General features: G+C 39.8%; 2 protein-coding genes across 2 annotated transcripts in view; both read right to left on the reverse strand.

The window, feature by feature from the left end:
• GATAD2A (GATA zinc finger domain containing 2A) overlaps nt 1-11,983 on the reverse strand; it is a 127,115-nt gene extending 115,132 nt beyond the window's left edge. Inside the window, 1 exon segment of the mRNA XM_087703186.1 lies at nt 11,927-11,983. The gene's annotated coding sequence lies outside the window, so the exon portion shown is untranslated.
• A 2,587-nt stretch (nt 11,984-14,570) lies between these two features.
• MAU2 (MAU2 sister chromatid cohesion factor) overlaps nt 14,571-19,918 on the reverse strand; it is a 38,024-nt gene continuing 32,676 nt past the window's right edge. The window contains exon 19 of the mRNA XM_087703187.1: nt 14,571-18,286. Coding sequence (XP_087559313.1) covers nt 18,212-18,286 — 75 coding nt within the window. The 3' untranslated portion in view covers nt 14,571-18,211. The remainder of the gene's footprint in view (nt 18,287-19,918) is intronic.

Raw genomic sequence — 19,918 nt, forward strand, 5'->3', positions numbered from 1 at the left:
CACCATTTTGCCTCATTAAAGGTTATAGAAATAAGACTTTTATTGCCTAATGCAGAGAGAGATTTAAATATAGGATATTTGATTGGCAACTGATTTTAACCTTTATTTGAAATGAAAGGACAACAACATGGGTGATCAATATCTGTTGCAGCCACTCTGCAAATACACACTAGGATAAGATAGCAAGCTAGTTTGTGCCTCAATGCCTTCCTTATGCATAGCAATAGCCCTTAGACTTAAATACCACTTCATGGTGATTTACAGCACTAAGCGATTTACAGAGTCAGCACATTGCTCCCCCAAAATCTGGGTCATTTTACCCACCTCAGAAGTATGGAAGGCTGAGTCAACCTTGAGCCGGGTGAGATTTGAACTGCCAAATTGCAGGCAGCCGACAATCAGCAGAAGTAGCCTGCAGTACTGCACTCTAACCACTGCGCCACCATGGCTCACAGGCAGGCATGTGTCTTTAACCACAATTCTCAGGGCACACAACAAACGCCTCTCTTTCAGATACTTATTTTAAAGCAAATTATGTACAGAAGCTTTGTCAAGATTTTTGAGAAAGTTTTATTGCTCATAGTACATACAGGTCTGTAGTCCTGCTGAATTTGAGTAATCAGCTGATTACTAGGAGCACCTGAAGTAGATTTAATTCTACCTCAAAATTTATTCCTTTTACCTTTTCCAACATCAGTGAATGTATTGGGAGAACACATTAAATCATGGTTTGAATAATCTGGGTTTATTGACTTATATAGTTGATCCATGCAGCAAGTCACAAACAAGCAAACCACGTTAACATTTTGTGTCAACCTAATTACTGCCTCCTGCTTTCATTTGCTACAAAAAACAAAGTACTTATAGAAATTCCTTCTGCAGTGGTATAAAACCACCTTCCCTTTAACTTAAAAAAATCTCCTGAGAGAAGCAATTGTCTTGAAAAGCCACCACAATTTTCTGGAGCTACCTTGCTCAGTGTGTAGAAAACGAGGGTCAAGCTCAGAAATACTTCTAAAAAACAAAACTTGTGAAGATGCACCAAGAGTTTATGTCAGGGAAGTTCTAATATTCAGTCTTGATCCCAGAAGAAGGTATTTTTCCATTTTATTAAATTTATTTGCTACCCATCATGATTTTAAACTACCCAGACAACACAATTACTCAAGGTTAATTGAGGCATGGATTCCACAAAACCCAGCGCTGGTTTCATAGCTACTGAGCCATAAAGGATTGGCATGGGCTAAGAGCTGAAGAACCAGATGAGGGAGAGATTTATGTGGAGAAAAGCTATTCGGGTTCGCATTCTAAGGGTTGACACTGATGCAATGGCACATAATTGAGTTTGGGCCAAATATCTGAACCCTGTCCAAGAGCTGACAGGAATACAGGTAGTCCCAATTTACAACCATAATTGGGACTGGAATTTCCATTGCTAAGTGATGTGGTTGTAAAGTGTGATGTCATGTGACTGCATCGCTTAGCAATGACAATCCAAGCAGTCCTTATTGTTGTCGTAACTCCAGACATGCAGTTCCTTAAGTGGGAAGAGGAGAGAGTCCCACGTAAAGAGTATGGGGGACTGCTGGGGTGTGTGTGTATGCAGCACAGACTCTGAACAAGTTGGGGAGGGGGCTGCAATGCAACGGGAAAAGATCCAGGAAAAGAAGAGTCTGTGCTGAGTTGTTTTCTTGATGTGCTCCAGCTATGGTGCTGCCAGAAGTCCCTGAGCTGCAGTGAAGCAGCATGGTGCAAAACAGCCACCCAGGAATCTCCAGCAGTGCAATGAAAGCTGTTACTGCTGTGTAAAACAAGTGCTGCAGGAAGTCCCAGCCACCCTGCATCCTTGCCGCCCAGCAGTCCACCATCCTAGCTGACCTTTGCCATCTTGTCTCTGCTGTGCTTGTCCTGGCTGCTGGCCACACGAGGCCGTCTTTCCAGGTCTCACGAGAACAGGCACACAATTTGGAGACTGGTGCAAACAGCCTTGGGAAGAAGGCCTGGCATGGTCAGCAACTGCCTCACACAGGCCAGGCTGGGTGCACCTCACTAGCAATGGGAGGAAGATGGTGAAAGGCAGCTGGGTGTGGCAAGGTAAAGAGCAGAGGCCTGCAGGGGCAATCGCTTAAATCCTGGGCCTCTTCTTCAGTCCCAGCCCCACTACTGCCTCCAAGAAGTACTTGCCAAAAGGACATAGATTGGGGGAGGGAGGCAGGTGGGGGGAGTTGAAGCACCCCTGCTGTATTAACTGTGGGCAAGGCACCTTAGTTTGATCACATTACTGTGGGGACACTTGCTACTTTAGGGAATGTCAAGTCACTTTTTTTCAGCGCTGTCGTATCTTCAAACAGTCAAACAGAAAGAATGGCCATACGCTGAGAACTATGTTTGTACAAACTGAGATGAGCACCTTCTTTAGCTACCAGAATAACTTGAAGCAGACTAATATGTTATGCAAATTCTACATATCATGATGAGCCATGGTCATAATCACAAACTATGAGCATGCATTTTCAGGGGTGAAAAAAAATCAATTTTTACTATTCATACTTCAAAACTTTCAAAGGAACAACATGCCAAGTGGGGTACCTTAGTGGAACACTAACAAAAAAACCCAGAGTGGATTTTCCCTTTAGATTATGTTTAAGGACAGAAATAGCAAAGATTACATCACCTGCTTTTCTGAATATTAATGTGTCCAGAACACACATGCAGAAGTAATGAGTTCTCTAGAGAAACCCTATGCTGTGGCCAGAAATTGTACTTTAATTTTGGCAGCCAAGAAATAATACAAGTATATCTATTTTCCCCCACAGTGGTTAAGTCTAGCCTCCCTTACACATCAGAATACTCAGAAAATAGAACAGATATTGTATATTTGACTATTTCACCACCTCTGGTGTGTTAAAATAAAAGTAGCAACATCATACTTAAGGCTAGGGACACAAGTATGCATCAGGTCATACCCTAAATCCTGTATTAAAAGTAATAATTGAAATCTGAAATAAAATATGATGATCTTCATCTTATAACAGTGAGGCAGTTAACCATGCCCTCTTTCAGGTAATTGTTAATTGCCACAGGAATCCAGCTGCCAAATATAAAACTTCCTTCCCTGCCCAATACTGTTCCATTTTTTCTTCCTGACTTTCAATATCTCTCAAATCTTGGAAAGCACCATGCACAAATCAACCTGAGTTTGTGTTTGACTTCCTTTTTGACTTCCTCTCCAAAGATTCTATTTTGACGTATCTCAAGGTTTACATCAGCAATCGCCCTCAGCAGCTCAAGATCTATTCTCTAACAACTGTTAATATTTATAAGAATCATGATACAGGTAGTCCTCGACTTACAACAGTTCATTTAGTGACTGTTTAAAGTTACAACATCACTGAAAAAGTGACCTATGACAATTTTTCACACTTATGACCGTTGCAGCATCCCCATGGTCACATGATGAAAATTTGACTGTTTGGCAAGTGGTTCATATTTATACAGTTGCAGTGTCCCAGGATCATGTGATTGCTTTTTGTGACCTCCTGACGAGCAATGTCAATCACTTAACCACGTTACTAATTTAACATCCACAGTGATTCCCTTAACAAGTGTGGCATGAAAGGTCATAAAATGGGGCAAAATTCATTTAACAACTGACTTACTAAGCAACTTAAATGTTAGGCTCAATTGTGATAGTAATTTGAGGACTACCTGTACTGAGATGCATGAAAATAAGCCTTTCAGAATCATTGTGGCATACTCTTAATACTCTAGAATACTCCAATCTAGAAATTGTATTCTAGATTATATGGACAACTGTACGATTTGCTATATACAGTCATGTTAATTTAGTATATCTTTGATATTTCTAATATAGTAAAATGAAAGAACTGTTGTGTGGAAGCTTCTATTAGATCATTTTTGGAAAGCCAAAAATTATCTTCTTAGTTATTAACATTCTTAACTAAAAGGGGACCTACTTGAGAGGATTATTAAACAAACCTACTTAATGTATGTACAAGTGAATGCTAAGGCAGCAAAAATGCAGGGTGATTGAGAAGGAGCCAATGATCTAATACAATTAGTACACCTGAGAGATGATGGAAGAGTGGAACAAGAGGGAAGTATTGAACTCAAAGTCTCATATTAAGTGACAATTAATTAAATTAAAAAAAAAAACTAATGAAAGACACATAAATAGAAGCATCCTAATAAACTGATTTTGGCCAAGGCTGGAAGTTCAACATGATCTACTAAGTTAGGAGACAAGAATTTTGTCTCAGCCAAGTCTTCCGAGAGTGGGCGGCATACAAAACTAACTAATAAACAAACAAACAAACAAGTTCCGGAATTAATCCCTGATGCAAGTCAATATTTCAATCTAATCTCCATTTCAAAAATAGGAACAAAAAGACTTAAAAATAGTTTTTATACCATTTTTGTTGGCAATAAGCAGCCTTTGTTGGATATGTTAACCACCTTGAGTTATTTGTAAAAACAATAATGGTGAGATATAAATAAAATTGACGTTCACAAGAGCACATGATCCATATAAAGAAAAGAACCACTTCCTAAACTAGGCATGTTTAGTTTCTCCTAAGCAACTAAACATACTGTAAGTTATTTTAAAGTTTAAGATGCCTTTTGCAATATATATTTCTAAAAGTGTTAGGAGTTTCGTATGAATACTGATTTCACAGATCCTTAAGTGGCTCACACCCAGTGGTATGCTAATAAACACATAATTGCCAGCTTTGCTATCTCCATTGGTACCATGCCATGAACACCAGATATCTGACCAGCATGCTAGGCATTGTGGCTCAGCTCTGTTCTAACAATTTGCTCTTGTGAACTAGTACAAGCCAGCATTAGCACACCACTGCTTGTACCCCACATTTTAGGAAAACAAAATTCAGAAGAGTTACAGTAAAAAACTAAATTGGAACTGTCAAGAAATTACATAATTAGTCTGTCCTTTTTCTCTATTCCCCTCCCCCCCCCCGGGTATGTTTTAAAAACTCATTCTCGCACTCAAATTTCATTTTCTGGACAAGTGTTAAATAGATGCATATTTTATCAGTGTGTGTTTCAAATCACTGTGATTGAATGGTAGATTAATTGGAGAAAGCAGTTTAACTAAATAGAAGGAACTTTGTCCTTGTTATTTCCAATCCTGTCAATTTAAGTGTTCCATTTTATGTATGTATGTATGTATGTATGTATGTATGTATGTAGGTAGGTAGGTAGGTAGGTAGGTAGGTAGGTAGGTAGGTAGTCAGTCAGACCCCAATTTAGGTATTGGGCGCAGTTCTGGGAATCCTACCTGTATTTTAAAAAAGATTTAGAAAAACTGAAGAAAGGCACTATAAATAGGGGACGATATCATACAAATGCAAATTTAATTTAATTTAAACTACAAAAGTTAAGGTTTGCAAAGGCTGAGATAGGAATATAATACAATTTTTCAAATATCTGAAAGTTTGTCTCACAAGTCAATTACAGCAGTTTTGTATTATTCGAAAATGCAGAATATAGAATAATAATTTTAAATTATAGGAAATGAGATTCTAGTTCAATGTTAGGAAAACATTACTAGCAGTTAACAGCAGTTAAAAAATGGACTCATCCAGAGAATACGTAGACACCCTTTACTGAATATGTTCAAGCAGATACTGAGAAATTGAATGCCAACAATGTTTTTCATTTGGATTGTACTTAGCAGGAGGTTGGACTCAACTGGCCTTCCTACTCTATAATTCAAGATTATTTTGTGGTTTAGTTGTAAGGAATATGCTTTACCTCCAAAAGAGCACATGTTTGGGATTCTTAGGTGAGAAAGAAATCTGGTACTATTTGAAAATACAATTATGGCTGAGCAAGTTTGGAAACAGCTTAATATGTACACTTTTGCTAGAGAGATCCATTCAAATTTAACATATTCAGGACTATACTTTGAATTCATAAAACACAGCATGAATAATTTATATCATACATACATATTTCTTCATAACTCTTTATGCATTCTTCATCTAAAATGTTTGTAACCCTAATGGATCATGCCAATTTTATCTTCCAAATATTTATTTTTATTTATTAAATTTGTTTGCCACCCGTTTTGTTTCAAAATTACTCTAGGCGGCTTAATTAAATATTCACCATTCCTCCAACTTTCTTCTGTTAACTTTTAAACTGTAAGTTTCTTAAGACAGTCCTTACCCTTGCTGTTGTTCATATAATTATGTTAAGTACCAGTAGCTGTTACTTAATGACCAGTTGCTTAAATATCATTTGAAGCTACATCAGATCCCAAAATTGAATTGAATTGCATTTTTGGGGGGCCAAGTGTGATTAGACATACAAGGAATTTTTCTACAGTACAGAAGCATTTAGCGCACATACAAAGCAACAGAATAATAATTGTAATACCTGATAGGAATATAATCTAACGGTTGGGTTGGCAATATATAAATCATATAGCAATGAGGTTACCTGTTTGGTAATATGTACAAATATATTTGATTTAAAATACTAGAATTAATATGAGTCATGGGTGACTGTGAAAGAAATGCACAGAAAATTTTTGTAACCAACTGATACACTTTCTACAGTATGTAAAGAAAGAGGATTTTTTGTGTTGTGTTTGCTTTGAAAAATAAAAATAAAAAACTTTTTAATTAAAAAAAAAACAATGAACCCTATCCAACAACCTAAAATTTAATGTGGAGAAAAGCAAGGTTTTACACTTAGGCAGGAAAAACCAAGGTACAAGTACAGATTAGGCGAAACCTGGCTCAAAACTAGTAACTGGACCTTGGAGTCCTAGTAGACAATCACTTAAACATGAGTCAGCAGTATGCTGCAGCAGCCAAAACACTAATATAAGCCTTGATTGTATAAACAGAAGCATAGAATCAAAATCATGTGAAGTATTAATACTGCTTTATAAAGCCTCAGCATAAGGCCACACCTGGAACACTGCATCCAGTTTTCGTCACCACATTACAAAAAAGATGTTGAGACTTTGGAAAAAGTGCAAAGAAGAGCAAGAACTGAGATGTTTAAAGGCCTGGAGACTAAAACATATGAATAATGGTTGCAGGATTTGGGTAATCTAGAGAAAAGGATTAAGGATGACATGATAGCCGTGTACCAATATTTGAGAGGTTGCCACAAAGAGGAGGGGGTTATTTACGAAAGCATCTCTAGGCAGGAGCAGAAAGAATAGATGGAAGCTAATCATTGGGGAAGCAACCTGGAATTAAGGAGAAACCTCCTAACAGGACAATTAACCCAGTGGAACAGCTTGCCATCAGAAGTTGTGGGTGCTTTATCACTGGAGAGTTTTATGAAGAGACTGGACAATCACTTGTCTGAAATGGTATGGTCTCCTGCTTGAGCAGGGGTTTGGACTAGACAATCTCCAAGCTACCTTCCACCTCTATTCTAAAGATTGCACTTTTCAAACTCTGAGTACATAAAATATACCTCGTTTTAAAGGAAGCAGATGTAAAGATAGTGAAAAGGCACACAACACAAACTACATTCATCTTTGTATAAACAATTAGTTCCTTTGTTCCCTCCCATATCCTTACCCACAATTTAAATTTGTTCTGGAGAAAGAATAAGGAGGTTTTTATAACCATTCTGACTTTTTTGTTTTTCAGAAGCGTACAACTTACTTTTTAAAGAGACTCAACTACATATAGCTAAAAATTTAAGGATTAATAACTGAAACCAGAAAGATTTCTTTTGGGACTGATGGATAAGCAATTGAGAAGAAGGAAAACTCTTGGTTTTATGACAACTGAAGCAAGACTATTAAAGGTGGAAATATTTGGCTTTACTCACAATGAAGAAAGTGAGGATAGATTTAATTAGAGACAAGGCAAGTTTAATACTGATTGGAAACCCTTTATTGACATTGTGTGAAACTAAAAAAACCTGAAATTTTTGATTTGATGATTAGGGGAAAAATACAGATTATGGTTACATTACAGGTAGTCCTCCATCTACGATCACATTAGAGCCCAAAATTTCTGTTGCTAAGTGAAACATTAGTTAAGTGAAGTTTACCCCATTTTACGACTTTTGTTGCCATAGTTAAGTTAGTAACATAGTTGTTAAGTGAATCTGGTTTCCCCAGTCTTTGCTTTTCAGAAGGCTGCAGAAGCTGATCACATGATCCCAAGGCACTGCAAACGTCATAAATGAGTCAATTGCCAAGTATCTGAATTTTGACCACATGGCCACAGGGATACAACAGTTCTAAACGTGAAAAATGGTGGTAAGTCACTTTTTTAGCCTGTTTTAACTTTCAATCATCACTAAATGAACTGGTGTAAGTTATGGACTACCTGTAATTATTTTTTCCTATAGAGTAAGAGGATATATTCATAACTGCTGCAAAAGATAATCAGATGTCATTTCTTTATATTTCTTTTTTCTGCACTTTTGTTTTTTGTTTTTCTAATGTTTTAATAAAGTTACATAATTTTTTTTTAAAAAAACATGAAACGGTATATCTCTAGCATCCTTTAAGAAGTCTTAAATCTCACTTAGAAAATGTTCTTTCTCATAAGAACATTACTTTAAGGTAATGGGTATGAAAATGAGTGAGATTTCCAAATTTGGTGCCCCCAGAATGTCCCAGCTGAATAACCTGAAAAATAGGGCATTCTCATCACCTGAAGACCCATCCCTGTCATTGTATTTAAAAGGAAGGAAATGTCTCACTTCCAGAGCTATATTAGAAACAACTCAATGGGTGGGGATGTTGTTAACCATTCCTTGGATTTTACAGTTCTCATCCAGATTTGATCCAATGGTTATTTCACAGCCATTCACAGTAGAGATTGTATTCATTAAATGAAGAATTTGAATTCTCAAAACTACTGGAATTATATTTTTTTAAATCAAAGTATCTCTAAACTATTTTCTCCTGGAACCACAGGCTGATTTTTTAAATAAGTTTATTTTGTCCATAAACATCATATTCCAGAAACAAGAAAAATGGCTTTATAACTACTGCCTTTTCTTCTTTTAAAGATTCCCCATTGAAACACAATATTCTCTCCCCCTCCCAATTTATTAATTGTTCCTATGAAATCACCAGAATTCAAGCTTGACTCAAGGTAAATCTTACTGTTTTACAAAGCTTATTTCTCAGTAACATGTTCTACATCAAATTCCTTGTATTCCTTGGATACATTCTCAACCCTTCTTTTCATTTTCCAAAGAATTTTTCAGTTAAGTCAACTCTGCCCAATTCCTTGTGTCTTTGTGTCCAAAATGCCCAATAGCCACAATTTCTATACTTCATGATGTGTACACCCAATTTTGCTCAACCATTAGTGCGCATATGGAGTACTTACCTTTCTTTCTCCCTTCATAGTTATTAGTGCTCCTAGCATTTCCATTCATGTTCCTGAATGTCATTTTGCTACCTGTCTTTTCTTCCAGGGAGATAAACTCCATCCCATTTTTCGTTCTAAATGCATGAAATATACTGGTACCTAAATAGCCCTAATCCTTACAAACTTTGATGCACTTGGAATACATTCACCATGAAAGCACAGGCAATTACCTCCCAAAAGACACTTTGCATTTAATGGCATCTCTTCCAACTATTCCCATGAGGTTCTTAAACTAGCTCTCAAGGGAGTTAACAGGAATAAGCCAGAAGATTAAATACAATTTTACCTTGCAAAAATACACTCTGGTGCTCCTTTATACATTTTCCCCTAAACTTGCATATTCTTATGCAAAAGAAACAACCTGCTGTAATAAGCTTCCATTCCCTCTGCTAGAAATTAGATTTTGACTGAGATGCCAAAGTCAACTTTCAAACATTAATTTCTTCACAGACTACTGGCATATATTTCTTCATTGTCTTATCCTCAGCTTCTGATAAAGTAGCTGTAAGGATTTAAAAAATCTCTCAATTTTTCATTATTTATCAGTCCTTATTTCTGTAATATTAATCCAATCAGATTTCCTTAATGGTGATTGTCCCAACATACAATTACCAGCTCAATCAAAAATTAGCATATACAACATTCTCATTCATCTTCCTGAAGAAATGTTTAGTATCCCTTGAACTAAGACAATACTGGCAATTCTCCAGCCCATCACTAGCCCCTCCTCCATTGGTCAGGTAGGAAAAAGATGATCCACAATCACAGCTAAACAGTGAGTCTTGTGCTGCCAGGACTTAGCACCTGAATTCTGTAACAAAGCTGCCTTTTTTCCCCAGTCACTCTTTCTCTACAGCTCTTTTTCTTGGAGGACTGATTATGCAAAACAGGTCAACTGATTGGTTTTAGGTGTTGTCTTGACTAGATGAAATTATTCAGTATATTATTAGGGCTGATTTAAGGCAAGCTTAACTATTTATGGATTAGCTGACTGGATCAAATTATTCATTAACCCTCTCACTGACTCAGAAATTGAAGTTTTTTCTTCATCTGGAATCTAGTATTAACATGCAACACAATGGAATCAACAGTTATTTTAAAAATCCTTTAATCTCGATTTCCACAATTTGGGCACAGTCCTGTAAATTCCCTTCATTCTGTATGAATACTCTAAAGCAATAGGTGAGCACGTTTAAGTTTTAAGCCACACACCCTATCAATTTTAAATTTCAGAGCTAAAGTATCCTGTTGTCTTTTGGGTAATATGTTCTTAACTTTAAAAAATGGCAGACTACTACAAAGGAAGCAGTTGTTCGAACTAACCAGATATTTCTTTAAAATGCTTTTTATAAGCTGTTAAGAAAACAAGTAGTAACAAGTAGTGTTTAAATACTATAATTATTAAAACTTGCCTCAAGTCCCTCCAGACGGAGGTGGGGATTGCATATAAATAAAATTCCACCAATGTACATTTTTCTTTCACCAGACACTTTTTAAAACATCAAGCGGAAGAGTTATTTCTCAATATATCCATTACTGATCGAAGAGGGAAGAATACAGTATATCTCCCTTCCCTCTTCGAAGAGGTCAGAAAGTTAGGTCAGAAAAGTTTAGTTGCGCCTCTTTGCGCAACTAAACCGTCCCAATAGAAAATCCTAAAAAAAAAAAAAGTACTAGCCAAGGAACAATCAAACAAGCAGCCACTCAACTAAACTTCTGGCATCTGGACTGTAATTGTCCCCCAGCCACCAGTGGTAATCAGATAAGAGTCAAAGACACCTATCTGAAACAGTGTTTTAAGAAAAAGTTTTTTTTTAAATCCAAGTTGAGCTTGACCCCCCTGGTGACTTCACTGAGAGTCCATATAATACAGAGGTTCCCAAACCTGGCAACTTTTAAGACTGGTGGACTTCAACTCCCAGAATTCTCCAGCCAGGAGAATTCTGGGAGTTGAAGTCCACTAGTCTTAAAGTTTGGGGAACCTCTGATGTAGTCGTCCAAAAGTCTTAAAAGTTGGCAAGTTTGGGGACCTCTGATGTAGTAATTTCTTGTCAACAATATGGAAGTAGTTTGGCACCGCCTTCTTCCACGACGAATTCCCACCACCACCACCACCTTTTTCAATGTTCCAGCCCGAGGAGCATTTCCGGATGGTCGCCCATCCGAGCGCTAATTAAAGTCAACAAAAGTTGTCTGTTATGGGCCGAGGGGCCCAGACGCGCCGCGCTTTAAAATGAGTACCGTCATTCGAAATGTTTTCCCCCATCCCGAAATGTTTGTGTAACCCTCCCCCGCCCCAAAACAACTTCAAGCCTCTTCCTCTCAGTGGAGAACCCCTCTCCCAACCCTGTCAATCACACGGCTTTCTTTCCCAGAGACATGGGGGGGGGGATCTAAACACCCGAGGGGAAACTCTTCCCCGCTGCCCCCCTTTGACGACGACGGTAGTAAGAAAAACAAATCCACCCCTCTCCCCCTCAGCCCCCTATTCGGCGCTCCCCTTTCTCCCTCACTACCTCAAGTCGTCGACGCCGCCACCTCCTTCTTCTTCTCCAACTCACAGGGCCGGGCCGGGCCTGGCTGGGGGGGGATGGGGGAAGAGGAAAAGAGCGGCTCCCTCAGGTGGCCACTGACAGGAGGAGGAGGAGGAGGAGGACGACGACGCGGACGACTACAGGGGATGCCGTGGAGGGGAGGGGTCACGAGCGGAGTACGCACGCGCGAGGGCCAGCCGCGAGAAGGGGGAGCGTTTTCAAGACGGAGGGGGGGGGCGGAAAGGCGGGCAAGCAACTTCAGTCTCGCGCCCAGCCGACGCCCCGCCCCCTCTCCCCCTTCAATGATCTCCTCAGGCGCTTCCCTGCGTTTGGCTTGCCGAGCATCTGCGCACGCGCGGAGGCAGCGGACCGCCGGCACCTCTTTCTTTTTCTTCCTCCTCCTCCTCCTCTTCTTCCTCCTCTTCGTCGTCTTCCGCGCTCCCATTTTGAAGCCACGCCTCTTCAGAGGTTCGCTCGCCCTCTTGGGTGCCACGCCCCTTCCTCCGCTGGGCTTGCGCGGAGACGCCTCCCCTCTCACGTATCTTTGAGGGCGCCCCGTCTGTCAAAACGCCTCCTTCCTCCTAAAAACGCTCCTTCTACGTCAGCCTTCTACTCATCAAGCCACGCCCTGTGCCTCGGAGTTCGTCCTTTCCTGGGCCACGCCCATCCTCTCCTTCCGAGCGCCGCCTCCGCAACTGAGCGCCTCCATCTTCTTGCGTCTGGTACAAAGCAACGCCCGCTTGGCTCGCCTTCACTTTGATTCGCCAACTTCGTTGACAACCGAAAGTTATTCCACCAATGAAAAGTTTCGGAGGGTGACGAGGAGCCAATGAAGGGTAACAGGCGGGATATGAACCATCAGAACCTCGCCAGGATTGCTATAATCTGAATTCACCTCATTTCATTTTACCTCCCTTTGCCTGTCATTCATTCACTATTGTAGATGGTTCCAAATTATCATCGACCTTAAGACTATAACAAAAAGAACTCCAAACGACTTTTCAAAAGGGAAGAGGAAAATATAATTCCCTCCGGTTATAATGCTTAAATTGAAGTGCTAAAAGTGACATTGGAGGGTTTCTAAACTCATTTCATACTGCTGGGATTGACTGTAAAAAGAGATGGTAGCTAGCTCACCAGGAAACATGCAATACTAACAGTGTGTAAAAATATCAACTTCCATCATTACTAAAACCATCTTCTACCATACAGGTAGTCTTCAACTTACAACAGTTCATTTAATTACCAAAGTTACAACTGCACCCAAAAAAAGGTGACGTAGGACCATTTTTCACACATATGACAGTTTCACACAAAAGTAAAGCATGTGATCTACATTTGGATGCTTGTCACCTAACTCACATTTATGACAGTTGCAGTGTCCTAGAGCCATAGGATCCTCTTTTGCAATCTCCTGACAAGCAAAGTCAAAGGGGAAGCTAGATTCATTTAACAGCCGTGTTAATAATTTAAGAATTGCAGTGATTCCCTTAACAAATTTCTCACATGACTACAACTGAGCCAAAATTTGTTGCTAAGTTGAGGACTACCTGTATCATCTCAAAATGCAAAGAAACTGATGAGAATTTGAAGTAATGGAATTCCTGCTGAATTGTGGTGAGTGACAGATGTTTGGTCATAAAAAGGGATCAAGCCACCATAGCTTTGTGCCATGGTTACTACAAAATTATTCTCCAGGATGAAAGTACCAGACTTCTCCATGCATTTCTGGAAAATGAGCAGGCAGCTGGCAATCATTCTACAAAAGAATCTGAGTTTATCAACATTGCACTGATAGGTGAATATTTATGGAGACAAAGCAGCAACAAGGATGGAGAGAAGCCCAAAAGTCACAAGTTCCTTGTGCATCTTGCATTCTTTTAAGTTCCCAACTGAAAGCCGGAATAAGATTTTAAGGAAAACAACATAAACTTACTCGCCTAAAAAGATGCCGCTCTTCTCCATAAAAGATTGGATAACAAAAGCAAAAACAAAACAAAACAAAACAAAACCCATTACTGTATTCTCAGGAAATTTAAGTTGACCCATAAAGGGAAATTATTTGAGGAAGAAAAACTAGTCCTTTTATAACATAGAAACTCACTTAATACAAGTTTCACTTACTCACAGAAATTTCGGGCTCAATTGTGGCCGTAAATCAAGGACTACCTGTACTTGTTTCACTTTTTTTTAATTGCTGTCAAGTTTATATCATTAAATGCAAAGAAGTAATGATAGCATCCTGAGACTATTTTATTTCCTCTCCCCTGCATAATTTGGGAATACTATTTTTTCAACTACTAAAATATGTATACAAAAAGTATGTATGCAAATCTTGATTAGGCCAAGTGATAGGGGGGAAAAACCCAAAAACAAATTATGGGCACAAGATTAGCATTTTAGATCCATTCTAATTAGGAGTACATTTTTCTTTCTTTTTCCTCCTCTACTTTTGCATATCTGTACAACTAGATTGTAAAAATATTTTAAAGATGAAGTTCTACATAGCTGTTGCCTTTAAGTGGCCTACATACAACACTGGGTGGAATTAAAGATACTTCCCACAGATATTTTCTCACCTGGGATTAGGAAGAAAATTGAGCCTGAAAACAAGACAAAACTCTACTTCCCCCTGTACATTTTTTTATGTTTACACATTATTGTTAAGAAAGATTAAACACTTTTTTGGAAAAAAGGCTAAAAGACAAAACTGTACAAATTTACTAAAACACATTTTAAGTACATAAAAAAACTTTCATAAAGAGTGTTAATGAACAGCTGCAGGTGTCTCAGAAGTGTGAACAGCAAAAACTCACACACGTGTTGGCAGACTCCACATTTCAACTGTGCAAAATCACAAGTTCAGTGATCTAATCACCCACCCTCTATGAGCTAAAATGCAGATTTCTAGGAAGATGGGACAGTGTGTATCCAGGGGTATATTCTTTGGGAAGGGGCTGAGAAGGAAATGAGGTATGTGTATTTTAACAAAGACAGCCTGCCTTAGCATCCTGAAAGTTAGATTCAATCTATTGGGACCATTTCAGATCAAGCCTCTTAGGTCTGCCCAGGTTTATTAGTAAGGATGCATGTCTAGCATCTTTACGGTTAAGAAATATTTGTTACTTTTTGGTTTTATATAGGAAAGGAAGCCTTTCCTAAATACGAATCTTGACTGTAAATGCATTAGTCATTCTGTTCTGGAGGCTGAACACTGCTTAGGAAGAGCGGGGGAAACAATCTGTTAATTGGAAAATATATAGCTTCTGTCCCTCAACTATATATGGAGAAAAGAGCCTAGGAATATGGATATCAGACATCCCTGAATTAAGAACTGGAAGAATAAATCCATTTTCACCCAAGATTTATATATATAAAAAAAGCTTCTAGCTTTCTGACTTATTTATTTACATCTAGTTTAAAGATGCAGTGGGAAAATTGGGAGAATCAGCTCATTCTAAAGGGTAAAATTATTATACAAATCCAACTGCTTCTCGACACCTTCCCTACCAACCCAAGCCTATATTTTTGGCACTCCAGAGTTTTTAAAAAAATCCTTATTAGATGCGAGGGGGGCCTTTGCAGGGCTTTTTTTTAAAAAAAATATATATCCAAAACATGGAGCAAATCACACCCAATGTATTTCTTCAGGAGTAAGCAAATGTTCAGTCTATGCCCGTGATGGCGAACCTATGGCATGCGTGCCACAGGTGGCAGAGGCAGAGCCATTTCTGAGGGCTTATGGTTGCCCTGTCAGCTCAAGTACACATGCATGTGCTGGCCAGCTGATTTCGGCTGTGATTTACGGCCATTTTTTGCCCTCGAGAAGCTTCCTTTTCCGGAAGGCGAAAAACAACCCAATGCACAAACCGGAAGTTTGGGAACGGACTTCTGGTTTGCATGTTGGGCTGTTTTTTTGCCCTCCGGAGGGAGAAAAATGGCCCAATGGGCAACCCAGAAGTCAGTTCCCGAACTTCCAGTTTTCATATTGGGCCGTTTTTTGCCCTCCAGAGGGCAAAAACGGACCTACTTTGGCCCACCGGAAGTCAGAAAACGGGCTGTTTCTGGCCTTCGGAGGGCCTCTGGGGGGCGGGTGAGGCTGTTTTCGCCCTCCCCAGGCTCCAAGAAAACCGTGCACGCATTTGCGAGGCAGTGGGGGTGTCACACGCGGGGCACGGCACGGGGGGCATTAAATTATGGGGGTGGGTATTTGTGGGTGCCCGATTGCATGCGCACGTGTTTTTGGCACCCGAGGCGAAAAGGGTTTGCCATCGCTGGTTTATGCTGACATGAAATAACATGTTGTTATTCTCTGAAGGAAAAGGGGGGGAGGGGGAGAGTCTGCCTTTTGCCAGGATCTGTTAAGGAATGTTATAAACAGACCTATATTCCAAATAATAGACAAAATTAAAGTTTCAGAATTCCAGCTCTTCCTCTTTTAGTATTTTTAGATACTGCTTATCCTGTACTTTCCTTCCCCTATTTCTCTCCAGGTATATTACAAACAACTTTTCTTTTTTACACATCAGCCTACTTCAGAAAGGAACTGACTGCATTATTCCTGAAAATATCAAGAGCGCATGAGTAGGGGATATTGGTTATAATTTTTGGATGATAAATAGTGCTAAAAAATCCATAATTAAGAACTCACTGAACTACCGTAGTAACAAGGTAAACTATCTCCTTTTAAAATTGATACACCACACCACACTAGAAGCAGGGTTGTGTCCCTGCCTTAAAAGTAAGATAATAATTTAAAAAAATAATTGGAAAAGCTGGATTCTAATATAACATGATTTATGCAGTCACTTGCATAATTGTTTTGCATAATCATTCCAAATTAGGTACTTTGCATAATATATGATCATTTTGCTAACCACGGGAAGGCTAAGGGCACAGAATTCCTACCTCCACCATTGGAAACCTTAAGCTTCCCATTCTGAGTCCATGATATGGGACTCATATTTCAAATGTATCTTTGCAGCTATTAGGGGCTAAACGCTTTCTTATTAAAAGATCCTGAATGCTGTGATTCTCACAAGCTGAATTCTGCACCAGAATACAACTTTCTACATTCTAATTTAAGAGTCTTGGAAGACCCGTCTCTAGCCTGATCTCAAACAAATCATACAAATCCAGATCAGGCCAACTTGTTTTTCCAAGCCGCCATTTGTCCTTATTTCCAACCCAAGAGTTGAAAAGAGAGGTGAAGTCGTCGCCTTCCCAAAAGAAAAGAAAAAACATGAAAAATCATGATTTTTACCCAGATGGATAATATGTCTTGTGAAAAAAAAAAAATCCAAAGGATTACCCTGGAGAAAAAGCATGCACCTTTTAAGGAACCAAACAGGCACTTAAAACACCGACAGAGGCTGGTTACCATAAGCTTTGCTCCAATATGAATTATCTGAAGAATTATTCTGAAGAACGCAGAGCCCAAGTGCCCTAAAATGACATAAGGAAGGAAACGCCTCCCACATGAGTTCTTTCCATGATAAGGTAAGCAAAGGGAGCAGTGTTTGCCAATCTTAGTAATTTTATAATGTCTGGACTTCAATTCCCAGAATTATCTGGCCAGCCATTCCCTAACCAGGGAATTCTGGGAATTGAAATCCCACATATCTTGGGAGTCACTAAGGTTGAAACACATGAAAACAGAGACAGAACATGTCCTGCCAGAGAATGGGGCCTATGCTGTTTAGATGCACCAACTATAGGTATTTTTAGAGCAAGTGTGCTCAAGAAGCAAATCTAGCAGCCTGGATAATATAAAGGGCAATAGAGCCTTCATAAAAATATAGGCACATGGCATTTTCAGGGGCAGTTTTAATTAGCAAGGAAGCAGGCATGGCTTTCTCTATTCCATCCCAACCCCTCTATACCTTCATTATAGGGGGTGATTTCTTTCTCTTTTAAATAAATCTCGTTGGAAGGGGCCCTTGTTTTATCCACGTCACGTAAAACCAAATTCTGAAAAATAGGAAGGGCTGCCTCTTACAACCCTGCGTGTTTACTTACATTAGACATTCCTGCAACCTAGGTGATCCATACACACACACACACACACACACACTCACAAACCTTAAAAAAGAGCTCAGAATGGCCGTGCCAAATTGTGGGTCTAGGAAAGGTCACCTCAATGCCATCTCCTAGAGGGCCTTGTAGAAGTGTTCTCTGCCCATTGTTTTTTTTTTTTTTTTTGTTAAAATAAAAAAAGCCAAGTGTATAAAATGATTTCCATCTTCTTCCCATGTGAAGACAGTAGATTCACAATAGACTGGCCAGGCTGGTGGTAGGTCCATTTTGTGCCTGAAACTGTACTGGTGGGGGCCCATCTGTCCACTGCAGGCAGAGAGAAAAAACAAACAAAGAGGTAGATGGTGTTTATTGACTGATGCGTGGTGATTCAGCTGATAATGTAATGCTGCTTTTAAAACAAACATCAAGTTTTAAAGAATCCATATTACAGAAATATTTGTGCATAGCTTTGAAACAGGAATGGGCAGCATGCAAATTACTGCAATTTCCATGATTTCTTGTTATTGCTGTGCTGGCTAGGACTGACCAGATAAGCAGAGATTAACACCCAGATTAATACCAGATGAAGCATCAAACAAGAGACAATATCCCAATCAAGAAACCATCAGGAACACTCCCACCAACACTGAAAGGGCAAGGCACTTGTATATAAAACAGAGAGCAAGCCTCACTCTCTCCTCACATTGATGGTGTTTCCTAGTTGGATTTCCTCAGCGAGCACAAAGAATCTACAGTTCAACCCTGAGCTACAAATACTGTGTTTCCCCAAAAATGCTGAAAGTAAATCCTAGCTTGATTTTTACACCTGCGCCCAACATAAGCCCTACCCCCAAAATAAGCCGTAATTAAGACCCTGCCCACTCCAGGGCACACAGGTAAAAATTAAGCTAGGGTGGGGATGGGGGGTGGTGGAGCTGCCCTACTATTTACCTTTGGACAGTTGCAGCCAGGCCTCGCACTCCCCAACACCTGCCTTGCCGGCCGATTTCTTCTGCAGCCAGCAAGGCTTTCCTGAAGGCCTCTGCAGCCAATAACAGAGTTCTGTATTGATCCGGAGCGCTGTTATTGGCTGCAGAGGCCTTCAGGAAAGCCTTGCTGGCCATCGAAGAAGCTCTTGAAGGTCTTCGACAGCAAAAAGGAAGCCGGGGGGGATGGGACACATGCAAGTGAGGGGTGTCAGTGGACGACGTCCCCCCACAACCCGGAAAATAATATCTGGTTCCTTTTTTGGTGGCAAAAAAAATAAGACCCGGTTTGGGGGAAATACGGTATTATCTTCTACCGAACAAGGTTATATTTACTTACTTATTATATTTATATGCCACCCATCTCACTAAGAAGCTACTCTGGGCAACTTACAAACATCAGATACCTAGGTGAGCCGTGCTGCCCAACCCTCCTTTGCTCTACTACTACCCTACCCTTCTAGAGCAGTGTTTCTCAACCTTGGCAACTTGAAGATGTCCGGACTTCAACTCCCAGAATTCCCCAGCCAGCATTCGCTGGCTAGGGAATTCTGGGAGTTGAAGTCCAGACATCTTCCAGTTGCCAAGGTTGAGAAACACTGCTCTAGAGAGCTGAGGTGGCGCAGTGGTTAAATGCAGCACTGCAGGCTACTTCAGCTGACTGCAGTTCTGCAGTTCGGCTGTTCAAATCTCACTGGCTCAAGGTTGACTCAGCCTTCCATCCTTCCGAGGTGGGTAAAATGAGGACCCGGATTGTTGTTGGGGGCAATATGCTGACTCTGTAAACCGCTTAGAGAGGGCTGAAAGCCCTATGAAGCGGTATATAAGTCTAACTGCTATTCTCAGCGGCTTATTAAACCCATAGGAGATTGAGGTCTCTTACTTACTCAATGTGTGCACTACTTTTCAACTACAGGCAGAGATTTCAGTCACCACCCCTCAAAAAAATATGAACCAGAATCCCAAAATA

Source organism: Thamnophis sirtalis, unplaced genomic scaffold, assembly GCF_051295495.1.
Source record: "Thamnophis sirtalis isolate CommonGarterSnake01/CBP01778 unplaced genomic scaffold, rThaSir2_p1.2 scaffold_1, whole genome shotgun sequence".
In the NCBI taxonomy this organism is placed as follows: Eukaryota; Metazoa; Chordata; class Lepidosauria; order Squamata; family Natricidae; genus Thamnophis; species Thamnophis sirtalis.